This window comes from Cynoglossus semilaevis, chromosome 12 (assembly GCF_000523025.1).
Source record: "Cynoglossus semilaevis isolate Cse_v1.0 chromosome 12, Cse_v1.0, whole genome shotgun sequence".
NCBI lineage: Eukaryota > Metazoa > Chordata > Actinopteri > Pleuronectiformes > Cynoglossidae > Cynoglossus > Cynoglossus semilaevis.
Window position 1 is genome coordinate 7,428,390 of NC_024318.1, and position 12,463 is coordinate 7,440,852.

The window sequence follows — 12,463 nt, forward strand, 5'->3', positions numbered from 1 at the left end:
AATGTTTGCATGTTTCCCCATGTGTGTATTTGTTTCCAGGTACTGTCAAGGTCCATAACCTGCAGATTGAGAATTATGTTAATTAGGCACTGTGATTCAATCACGAGTAATGTAGATGTAAATGGTTTAACTGTCTTAATACTTAAAGATGCTTTCAAAAAACAAGTCAGCTATTCAGTAAGAAGCAGGTGAGAAGAAGTTAAAAAACCTTTTTCTCACTCCTTCCCCACAGGTGGAGGTCAGACAAATTCTGATCTACTGTGACCCCTATATGGCTGAGATGGAAAACTGCTGTGAGCTCGTGCAACCAAAGGTAAAGTGCATCAGAGTTTAAAAGCATAGCAAAGAAAATGTCATTTACTGATGTGAATTTGTTTGCTACACATTGAAAAATTGCTTTTTTTATTTGTAAAACAAATATTGAAGATGCATTGCATTTACTCAAAATTGTATAAGTCAGCCAATAAAATAGTGTGAATATTTCTGTTCAGCGACAGAATAATATGATCACGCATTGCAAGTATAACAGGCTGTGTTTTTGGCCACTGAGGATATGTGTCCCCAGACGGAAACTTAATAACTTAATCACTGTATAATCAATACGTGCTAATGGAACAGCAACACTTAATGGATAAATGACCTTTGACCCCTTGCCATGCTATATCTTTACCAGTTTTCTGGGAGTCTAGAATTACTCAGAGTGAATCGTGCCTTCCTCAGTGAAAGACTGTTTCAACACACAGTCTGAATTAATGTTGGGAATTTAAAGCTTTATAATAATAAAGTGAATTCACTTTTTTATAATATTATTTCTACTTCTTAGAGCCAGTCTCCCTTAAGCAAAGGTGTAAAAAATAAAAGGCTCTAACACATCAAATCTCTGTATTGATCCAGTGTGAAGCCAAGAAGACTTTTAATGGGACGGCCCCCCCTCCCCTGGTTACACAGCAGCTTCCACAGATGCTGTCTCAGCCGGTCTCACACTCAAATGACAGATGTCACTGTCCAGGCGAAAAGGTACAATCAATTCCACTCAACAAGGCCCTCTAATTAACTAAGTGTAATGTCTATTGTAAGTGAAGCAGTGCTGATTTACATGCATCTTTGTGGGCATTAAATCCCAGTTAAAAGGACTAGTGCCAGAAAATGGATTAATGCCAGAAAGTATTTTAGCAGAAAAATGCTCAGTTTCAGGTCAGAATGAAATACAGTCCATATAAAAAATAAACTCTACTTACAAAAAGGAACAAAATAATATTTATGTATATATATATATATAAATTTGAGATCTAATTTTATCTACAAAAGGCTTAAGATGAACATGTTAATCTAACTAATGTGTACTCTCTGTGTACAGGGAGATGTTGGACTCCCAGGTGTAGTTGGACTGCCAGGAGAAAAGGGGGACAAAGGAGACAAGGTATAAACGACCCCTGTCAGGTCCTGGATTTATGCATGTGCAGTATTTACATAAGGTTTTCTGCCAAATGAAAATGGAAAATGCAATATTATTAACCCTTCAAAAAGGGCATGTCCTTGGGCTTTAAGGTCAGAGACGACTGGATTTGAAGGACACTAAAAAGCGATATACACTCCATTGTCAGGAAAAAAACAAACAAAACACAAACAGCCCTGGGTCCAAGTGCACGTTTCCTGTGGTGTCCCACACAAACCTCATGTTCTGCAGTCAACGCTGCTCAGTTGCAGGCAATTTTCTTTATAAGGTGATTTTCCCCCACTGTCTGCAAAATGTTCCCAATTACCATAAAAATAGATCATTTCTTATACATGTCAGCTCAGGAGGCAGGAAATGCCTGCAGTTATTGAGAATTGTGGGTGTTGTGTTATTTGTGAGAAACATGAAGGAAAAACTTGATGCTCCGTTAAGAACTGGTTTCCTGAGACAAATCACATTTTCTCAGTCAAGCTCTTTTTAGCTATCTGTACAAGGTTAAAGCAAACCCAGGGGAGAACAGGCCTCAGTGTGAATGGGATTCAAAGGCAGGATAGAAGAGGTGGTGATACTGTACGCATGATAAGGATGAATGTCCTCTTGGGCCAGTGTCCTATATAATTAGAATGGTCTCAGGATGAGAGTGGGGAATGGAGATTTACTCCATCTCTGCAATCCACTCCAACCTGAAAAACTCAACACTACATCAGTTTTTTTTTCTTAACGTCCTACATTTTGAAATATACTTACAGATAAAGTGGCTCTGTTTTTAACACTGATTATCCTGTAAACCGAACCACCGAGGTGATACTAGCCCAGATACTGGAGACTTACCTGCAGTCTTGTGTGTTTGGCCGAGCAAATCTAATAAAAAGAGACCCTCAATCCACATACTTTGTTGTTAAAATCAATCCAGGTATGAAAGTAGTGCATTACGCAGATGACATCACTCACTACTGCTGTTCAGGAGCACAGAGACAGTTCATTTTTTATTGTTTATTATACTGGCCTTGTGCATTGAATGGGTAGCACATGCTGTTAACAACTGAAATCTGTTTTCTGCAAATCAATATTTGGCACCATTTATTTATTTACCGAACAAAAGAATTCATAACAAATCCTATTATAGGCTGGTACAATAAATCGATTAAATTACGCCCTCAAGACTGTGAACCTCCACATTGGCACACTGGCACAATCCAGTGACATCACAGGTTAAATACAGCACACTTTAAATGGAGGGGAACATGTTTAGTTAAAATCAGCCTGTAAAGTTAAAAGAATGTTACTCTTATATGCAAAGCCATTTTTTGTATTTATATAGAGCATATGTGTCAAACCTAAGGCCCGGGGACCAAATGCGGCCCGCCAAGCCGTTTTGTGTGGCCCACGGGAGCTTAAAATGACACCCCAATCTTGAGGAATAAAAATGAAAGCATTTTAATAATTCTTTATAAACATAGTGTGTTTTTATTTCCCTTATTCCCTGTAGAGGCGCTGTAGCTACAGTTTTCAGGTGTTTTTTTTTTAATTTTATTTTTTTATGAAATTCTTACAGCAACCCTTCAGTGGCTGAGATGGAAAATCTGAGGACTGTCTCTTTTTTTTTATAAGAAAAATTGAATTTGAAAATATCTCGACCTTTTTTAAGAACACATTTGCCAAAATTTGCAAATTTGCTTGTCATTAATTGCCTCATGTTTTTATAGCTTTATTTCTTATTATTTTAACATAGAAAGTATAAAATCTTGACACGCTTCACCCTGTGACTCACCTTTGTTGAATCTTCAGGGCCCACCCTCTAATTTCAACCTTCTTTCCCTCCTAATCCCCTTGTTCATTTTCTTTATCTTCTCATGCATAGTGTAATGAATTGTTAAGGAGGCTAAGACCACTATGGTGCTTATTCACTAAAGCTCTCACTGCTGAGACTGAACCAGAGCATAAACCTGGACAAGGTGAAAAGTAAAGAGACACTCTATTCCTTGAACTCTTGAAGGAAGAAAAAAAAAAGTTGGTTTTTTTAAGACCCAGATGGATGATGAGCTGTTGTACAACATCTGGCTCTGGCAGAAAATGGTGTATCCATCTCCTTTATTTACAGTGACCACCTGACTTTGTCCTAACCTCTGTGGGGAATTCTTTTGCCAAAGCACCTTTTGCCAAATATTCTTATAGACTATTTAATCCTTGATCATTGATCCCTAATTTATCCAGGGAGCTCCAGTGACTATAATTAAAAAGGCCAAAAAGGAGTATGTATTGACTTTGTAAAGATTAATCAAAGACATCTGGGCAATTTGAAGCATTAAAGAAGCCTAATAGGAACTGCGGGCCAATCACTGTGACCTACACGGAGCACTTCTTTGAAAATTGTGTGGGGGATTACTTTGGCTGTTTTACTCCAATTGAAAGTAATATCCTCCATTACAGACAGAGTTTGATAGAGGCTTGTAATTCACTGCAAAAGGGGATTAAACTGTTATAATTAATCCAGGATCCCCCAGGAAATCAAACAGATAAGTGGTGGGTTATAAGAATGTGGCTAACTTGAAAAAGAAAATCCATTCTGTGTTGCTCGTCAGCAGATTTACAGCTCCTGCGTTAATGTAAGGAGCGAAGAAAAACAAAGACTGTATACTGCTTCTCTCTTCACATTAGTCTCAGTTTCTGTTCCCCTTTAACTATTCTGCTCTTGTGTTTTTAATTACTTACTCTAATTCAATCTGCAGCCGTCTGTGCATCTGAAGCAAATGGGAGAAAGTTTTTTTTTGTTTTTGTTTTTTATCGGAGCAGCTTTTGATTTGATTAGCCAAAGCATTGTTCCTCTTGCAGTCATCGATGTTGAATTGTTGTTCGATTTTTATTGATGGTTCCTTCCAACCTATTCATGAGTGTACGAATGGGTAAAATAAGTGACAGAAATTAAATACGCTAACCTCTAGACTCACTTTTTATCTTCTGCAGCCACAGAACCCAGTGTTGTGACAGATGCTTTATAGAGCCCATTATTAATTGTACTGAAGAACTTTATGTTTATAGAGCAGGTTCTAAGTAGTTATGAAAGTCTGAACAGACTGGGTTGGCATGCTGTTTAGACTAATGGCTTCACTAATGAGTTCATAATCCACGAGGTGTAGATGCCATCTCGGTTATTAGGCTTGGCAACATTTGCTTGTATCTCCATCAAATCTATTAAGTTCTAACAAATGGGGCTTGTAATGGAGATGTGACCACAATCTCAAACATCTATTGTAATTAGATTCTTAGTTTGCAGCAAGTACCATGTTTGCTTAATTTGTTGGCCAACGGTCTACCCGATCCTCCGTCTATAAGGTTTGTTTACCAACGATTTCTTTCCATTTCCATTGAGTCATGTAAAATAACACTGACTAAACAAACCATTGTAGTCGTTCAGTAGTCTTCTTCACAGTCTATGCCCTCCTGTGTATTTTAAACACAATAATGTAGACAATACAACACCCTCATAACAAGGTCTGGATTCATGCTTCACAGTTGCTGGGAAGAGTAACCTGAGCTGCAGCTGCTGAGCCACTGTGTCAACAAGAACTTATGGAACAGCTGTAGGAGCAGGGTCACTGTTGAAATGACAAGTCTCCATTAAAGCTACTCAGGGAGACGTTTCACTAATGACACCGTGTTGTTCCTGTTGCAGGGGGACTCAGGGGAGGTCGGACCGACAGGAAACCCAGGACATAAGGTTGGACTGCAAAACCCACTAATCACTCTGTCGTTTCTATAGGACAGTACAATTCCAAATCAGTAGTTTGGTTCACTATAGCTTGTTTTTAACACAAAAATTAAAGGTTTTTGTGTTGTTACAGTGATTCATACTACAACCCAGTAAGGTTGAGAGAAACTATAAAATGTAGAAACAAGTAACTGTCTGAGAGGTTCCTTCATTTTGGTTTGCCAAATTCCTTTGCACAAAAAATATTTTTATAGTTTTTACTTTTACTTTGATATGCTGTAGTTGTGTGTGTATAATTGGTGAAATCTTACAGAATTCTAAAATTCAAATTTAATGAAATGAAAAGGTAAAGTTGCCTCTGTGCCAACCTTTTTGTAACTTTTTTGTCTGTTTGGAACAATTACTTTCCCATATATGGTTTTATTCGATTTTGCGTTGACATATTTTCTGGGACGTGTGTTTTCTTTTTCATACTTTAGTGAGAAAGTTTTTTTTTTTTTTTTTGAAACTCTGCTTTCGGATGGTTTTCTCTTATCCCTGAATTCACTGTGTCCTGGGAGCATTACAGACAACAAAGCAATCCAAAAAAAGTAATTAAACCAACAAGTAGATGCCCTGTTCACACAGGGGACACTCGTACTGCTGCAGAGACCAAAAGCTTTTATTCCAGAGCAATGGTGCTGTTGGCTTGGCTCAGCGCCCCACTGGACACAGTTGGCAGTCTTCCTGTGAGGGAGGCCAGAAATGGATCATGTCCTTGTGGCTGCAATATCAACTTCTTAGAGATGCCCTGGCTGTCTGTAGCAGGAGGGGAGGGGGGGTTGAAGTAAGAAGCTTGGTGTCTCGGTTATGTTGCACTTTCTGCAGTTAGGTCAAACACAATTTAGGAGACTAGAGTTGGAAGGTAACAAAAAAATGCAATAGAGTTGGACTATCACAGTGTGAGGGAAAACCCATTGGTTTTTAATGGAAAACTTTGCTCTGTTGCCTTCTTACTGTTCACACTGATATTGCTTCAGGTAATCCTGATGCGCCGGTCTCTGTTACTGAGGGTGGAGATGTCAGGAGGAAGCACCACTTGCTGTAATATTAGGATGTGGGTGTTATTGTCAGGTCTTAAAGGGAGAGAGACCTGCTCTGTTTACACAGGATTGTGAAAACATATGCACTGGATATGTCATTGAATATTTAAGTGATCCATTTGACCACATATTGTTCTGGGGCGGTTTATGCATCAGTGGGTTATACAGCCCAGTGTGGATGGCTTAATCCTCAACCTTCATCCACTGGAGGAGGTGAGCTTACAGCGAGCTGACAGATTTGCTTGTGAATTTTGATTCATGCAATACGGTTGTAACACTTAATGTCACATTTCTCTCCACTTGAGCAATATGAGATGAGCTCCAGGAGACAGCGATAGCTCTTATGTTCCACTAGAGAGCACAAAGCTGCATGCAAGAGCAGTGGCGTTAATATAATGCTAATACACTTTCTAGCATCTTCTGCTGCCTGAGCCTGTCTCCTTGTCAGTGATCTTCTTGTTCTCAGGGTCTGCTTTCTTTCCTTATTATAATTTTTACTTATTTTACTATTTATATTCATTGTGTATCATTTTCTCTTTTTTCATATTAATCATGATGAGTTATCAAGATGAGTTGGAATTAATCATGATTGCAGTTAATTGTGATTACTCTGATTAATCTACTGAGAGAGTTTAATGACATTGAGATGGTATTTTAAGCTTGAGTTGCTTCTGTGAAAAGAAAGTCCCTGTGTTGAAGTGCGTTAAAAAAAGTCATCATTCACTCTTTACAAATTAATAAACATAGTTGACTTTCTTTCTTATTTTCTTTCTCATCTTAGTTTACATTAAACAAAAAAAAAATACATCAAGACATTTCTGACAAAAATAGGTCCCCGTGTCTAGACGTAGACATTATCCGGTGTTGTTTGTCGTTTGGTTTTTATGCAGCTATCGATATTTTAGGAACAATTATATGATTGACCTTGGATATTACTATGGGACTTTGCTGCAGCTTTATGAATGTGCTGAGGTCATAAAACTGTTTAGGTTACACTGTGATAAGAGTGCCAACGGGGTCCAAAACCTCTCATGCATTTCTGGCAGAGTTTGTGGAAAGTACAGGCAGAGTGGTTTGCACAGAATCACTAATCAGGAAGATATTTGTGGTCATAAGTTTTTAAGAAGTTGACATCTGTGGTTGAGACCATCCTACAGCCTGTTCCCTGACTCGGTATAATCTTACACAGACTATTGACTGTGCTGAAGCTGAAATGATGCTATGAGCAGAATGTCCTATCTTAGGACACAGTGCATTTTTGTATCACTTTGATTTAATAATAAGTTCTAATTGTTTCACTCAGGACAGGCTGTGGAAACACACACTGTCTGGAACAGCGTCAGCAGTTACTGTAGCAGCATGGACAAGACGTGCTTTATTTACTCTGTTATTGGCACATGTGAGTGTGAGACAGTGACACGGTATCCTCCGGTGTCACTGTTGTATCTGACTCCGTAACCGTGGCGTTTGGATATCAACACGGCCTAGAAACGTTGGATCACCAGCAAAACTTCAGATTGGAGAGACATCAGGTGTGCTATTTATAGAATTTATTAGAACACAATAAAAGGGCTGTCAGTAAATGCAGTGGAGTAAAGAGGGCATCGAAGTTGTTAAAATATGTGCATGTCAGAACAAAGAAGGACCTTGAAAATTTCTGGACCAGTCCTGGGATGTAGTCGGTTTTCTCGTAACCAAATTGTTATCTTTGATGTCCTTGAATCTCCTTCAGATGTTCTTCATAGACTTTTTTTTTTTTGGAAATGTATTTTTTATTATTTGTTTCAAACAAAAAATCCACCCTGCAGTACAACGATAGAAACACTTGACATGGAAGCACATCAATTTATATGTAATGTAATCATATAGAATATTAAACAGTACTGTAAATAAAAGCCACACACATCACAGACCTACATATTAAACCTAAATTCCACACCAAAGACAATTTGATACATGGTATATGTTAGTAAACTAAAAATAGAACTTTTTTTACAATTTCCAATCTTGCCATTTCAGGGGGAACCTGGATCGGAAGGGCAAACAGGAATCGATGGGGAGAAGGTAAGTAGTGCTCCCTTCTGCAGACATATATTCCATACGTCGCACATCAACTGCTTCTAGTTTCTTCAGGGAATCAATTCCTATAGGCTTTTCCATTTTCCCTGTGGTGCCCCAGGGAAGGAGTGAGGCAGAGTGTGTGTGACTGTCGTCATATCTGAAGTAGATCTAAGTGTGTTCCCAGCCACACTGACCTTCTGCAGTGGATTTAATTGATATGTACGATACCATGGGCCCGGCATACTAATGGACTAAACTCATTTTTAAAATTACTGGAAGCCCCTTTGATGTCCCATCAGGCTAAACTTTATTGCATGCTCTTAAATCTGTCTGCGGTGATGAAACTAATCTATGTAATATACAGGAACTTTGAAAGAGGGGATTTAGTGCACTAGAGGTCCGCCACGTCCATAAAAGTTATGGATTTTCAGAAACAAAGAAGGGCCTTGAAAGTTTTTAGACCGTCCTGGGGTGTTGTAGGTGTACACCTGTTCTCAGTATAAACCAATGGAACCACTGTTGCTCATATTCCCATCTGTCTTACCCTCTGAACTTGGTCTAACTTGACACTTAGTCTGCCACACAGTACAGCTGACCTTTTTTCTTTCTTTCTTTTTTTTTTTTTTTTTGCTGCTGGTGTGACATTAATTAACCTTGCTCAGCGACTGCAGTTTTTGTTCTTTGTTCTTAATTTAAGGACATCATCCCCTTAAATCATTTATAGCCTCTTGAATTTAGGTTTTAAGAAGGTTAATGTGATATATTTTAATATTTAATATTATTAGTATTATATTTAATGCATCAATCATTTAGAAATTTAGCCTAAAAACATGGCATACAGGAAATGACCACAAAGGGTAATTATGGGCTGTGACCTGTTGTGGTAGTTCCTGAATACAGAGTGTGGCCACTTTACCATATATATACTATGAAACCACCAAAAACCTTTGATGCTGTCCATTGACCATGACCAGTCAATCATTACGTCTGTTCTTTAAAAACCGACACAGTGGCAAAAAAATGATTTCCGAACCTGAGTCGCTTGTCATTTGTGCTGAATAATTGATGGATGTTGTTGGAAAGCACTATATCGAATGAGAGGTCACAGGTCATCTCTATGATTGGCACTGAAAATACAAATGGAAAACAGGAGCATTAATTATTGCTGCTATTCTGTGAGGATACATACTTTAAGAAAGTACAAAATTCATTTTAAGATCCAGTTTAAGTGATGAAATCCATGAATCCATCATCTAATAATTAAACCATTATGAAAACTTAATAAAAAATGAAGAACACTCTGAGGATATGATTACATTATGAACCAGAAAAGCAGGTTTTCTCAGATCTGTCTCCTCAAAATGAACGACAGGGTGGATCATTTCAGAGTGGTTTCCACAAAAAGTGACATTAATTATTTTGATGCCTTAAGACAGTTGGAACTTCATTTTTGAATTTCCTATTAGTTCCCGGACTTCTTCAGCCAAGCCGCCATGTCTAAAAATGTAATCTTTTTTATGCTCCGGCACCGGCAACAGCCAGGACATTATGCCTGTGGTCATCTGTCCTTTCCTGAAGAACATCTTTGAGCAAATTACTTCTCATTTGGCACAAACCTTCACAAGCTTTTCAGAAAGATTTATAGAGACTTTGGGTAAAAGTCAAGGTCAGGGGAGCTCGTAAGATGTCATTTCTCTTGTAACTCAAAAGCTGAAGCATTTTTGTATTAGAAAAGGGTTTGTGGACAGATCATCAATCCATATGGGCAGAGACGGACATGACTTCATGACTCAGACGGCCGGTGAAGATAGTAAGAATAAGAAGAACTGATTTCATGTGAATTTCATGAGTTACACAATGGTAAAATATCGGTCTTGTTATTGTTACTGCTGGAACAGCAACACAAATTAGAGCAAAGTTGGTTATGTTGGCTACGTTCAACTTAGCTTCTAGCTTAGTATAAAATGATCTATTGTTCCTTTATAGAAGCTATTTGTAGCTGAGCTTCAACAGGGCTCAATACTTCACTTTTAGTGAATTTAATCCAAGTCAAACAGTTTTATTATTAATTCTAAGACATTCTACACGGAGATGACCTTCTCTTGCCGTCTTAGAACAGTCACGACTGGTGTGCATGTATGGAGGAGCAATATGGCATACATTAAAAACTTATGACAAATAACTGCTGACAATGTTCCCCCAGCCACCAACAGCTCTGCTGAAAACTTCCAGCAGACGAGCTGTCTCTTCCATATATTTTAAAGTCAAAGTTTCTTCTTGTCCACTTCACCAAGTAGCTAAAAGTTGCTGAAAGACCAGCTAAAGCCCACCGGCATGCAGTCAGGGAGCAGGTCACACTGTCAGGTTTCAAACCCAGAATCAGGTGGACATTTCAAGTCCTTTCTGTCATTAAAAGAGCATTAATATGCATGAATCTTAGACTCTTAGTAGACTTCCTTTTACTTTTATTATGCATGAATAAAAACGGCAGAGCTGAAGCAATCAGCAGAAAGGACTAGGTGAACAGCTTCGCTACCTTGTTCACCTTTAGCTCTGGCTGACAGCTTGTTAAGTTTTCAGAGACCAAGTCTTGGCCGTTGAACATTTTCTTCCTTTAAAGAAGCAACAGTTTGAAGATCAAGACGATGTCATCTGATGTTCCTGGTGTGAGGTGATAAAATGTGTTGCTGTCGGTGGGTGGGTGGGGTTGGAAAATTTAGGACAAAAATGTATTGACCTCAAGCAGCTTTCTGATGGTACCAGTGATATGGATATATGAATATTACCTTTTTCTCCGTTATTAATTCAAACCTCCATTAATTCTAACCTTTTCACATCACTGAGTTTGAACATAGTGGCACATGAGGTCAATATTATTTCCGTATCTGTCCGATTCAGTAATGACTTTTCAATCTCTGCGACCCTTATATTGATTATATGGACAGAGTGTATGACCAAACTGCAGGTTTAGTTTAATTGCATTTGTGTTTTTGAAAAATATGTGTTTGTAGTAGTTGGACAATTTCTGTTATAGGAAATCAGTAGTACCAGGACGCTACTATGGAGAAGCGGTTAGTGTGTTTGCCTTACAATAAAAAAATGTAGATCTTTGACTTTAATTTGACCATGGGTGTGAATGTCAGTGTGAATGTCTGAGTGGATCTTATTTCACATGTCCATTCAAAAAAACATGTAAAAAGAGAATAAAAGCCAGAGAATAAAAACCACGGTGATTACAGTGCTCATAAATGTATAAATCACCTTCATCGTAAACACATAGGAGATCCGGAACTTACTTGAATGTTGGTGCTAACCTATTTACTGCTACTACTACTCTCTATTACCCGATCTGTCCTTTTACTGCAATTAGCTCATACTCCATTTTTAAAAGCTACTACGTTATTTAAGGCTGGAGTAGACACCTGACACGCCAGAATTCTATGTATGAGCATGTGATCCAGTGTCGTTTTGCAGAAATGTGTCCTATGGGACACAGGGAGTGCACGCGCTGTTATCTTGTGAGGCATCTAAGTTACATTTGAAGCTACATGATGTCGGGCTGTAGAGTGAAGCGCCATTGAAAAGAAGAGTTAAGCGACACCAGGGGAACACGATATCTTTGAGGTACAGGACCCCTGACGGTGACTTCTCACCCTGTCGCCCTTTGTTCGGGACACGGCGGTAGATGATATACTGTACGTTTACAGTGCAAAAGACATGCTAATGCTAATCTTCTCCAACACTCTGTGTCATCGCGATAAGTCATGTAACAGTCAGTACTTGGTGGTGTATCGCTGAGCAGATGGAAAGTCACAAAAGGCATTTCCTGCCGTAACCTCCTTGGCATCTGTAGGCCGACACTCAAGATATCTGTGTAACTACGGTATCCTGTTCCACAGAGCTTCGCAGGCCTGTTATTCACTCACACTTCTCCAGCAGAATGCCCCGACTACTTAGTACAAATAAAAATATTTGTAGTATGCCATTAGGCCAAATGGAGGCAGTAGCAATTAGACTGTGTACGGCAACTAAAACTTGCATCCACACCGATGACAATGGCACACCCCTACAGTTGTTTTATTTGTGAAGGAGGAAACCTTTGTTCCACAGTGGGGAGAACTGGCATCATATGAAAACATAATTTGACTGCAATTG

General features: G+C 38.7%; 1 protein-coding gene across 4 annotated transcripts in view; it reads left to right on the forward strand.

The window, feature by feature from the left end:
* Positions 1 to 12,463, forward strand: part of LOC103387269 (collagen alpha-1(XIX) chain) — a 93,826-nt gene that overhangs the window by 10,634 nt on the left and 70,729 nt on the right. For all 4 annotated transcript variants that reach the window (XM_025060866.1, XM_025060869.1, XM_017037557.2 and 1 more), the window contains exons 7-11: positions 233 to 313; positions 895 to 1,017; positions 1,358 to 1,420; positions 5,130 to 5,174; positions 8,267 to 8,311. In XM_025060866.1, the coding sequence (XP_024916634.1) occupies positions 233 to 313; positions 895 to 1,017; positions 1,358 to 1,420; positions 5,130 to 5,174; positions 8,267 to 8,311 (357 nt within the window). The remainder of the gene's footprint in view (positions 1 to 232; positions 314 to 894; positions 1,018 to 1,357; positions 1,421 to 5,129; positions 5,175 to 8,266; positions 8,312 to 12,463) is intronic.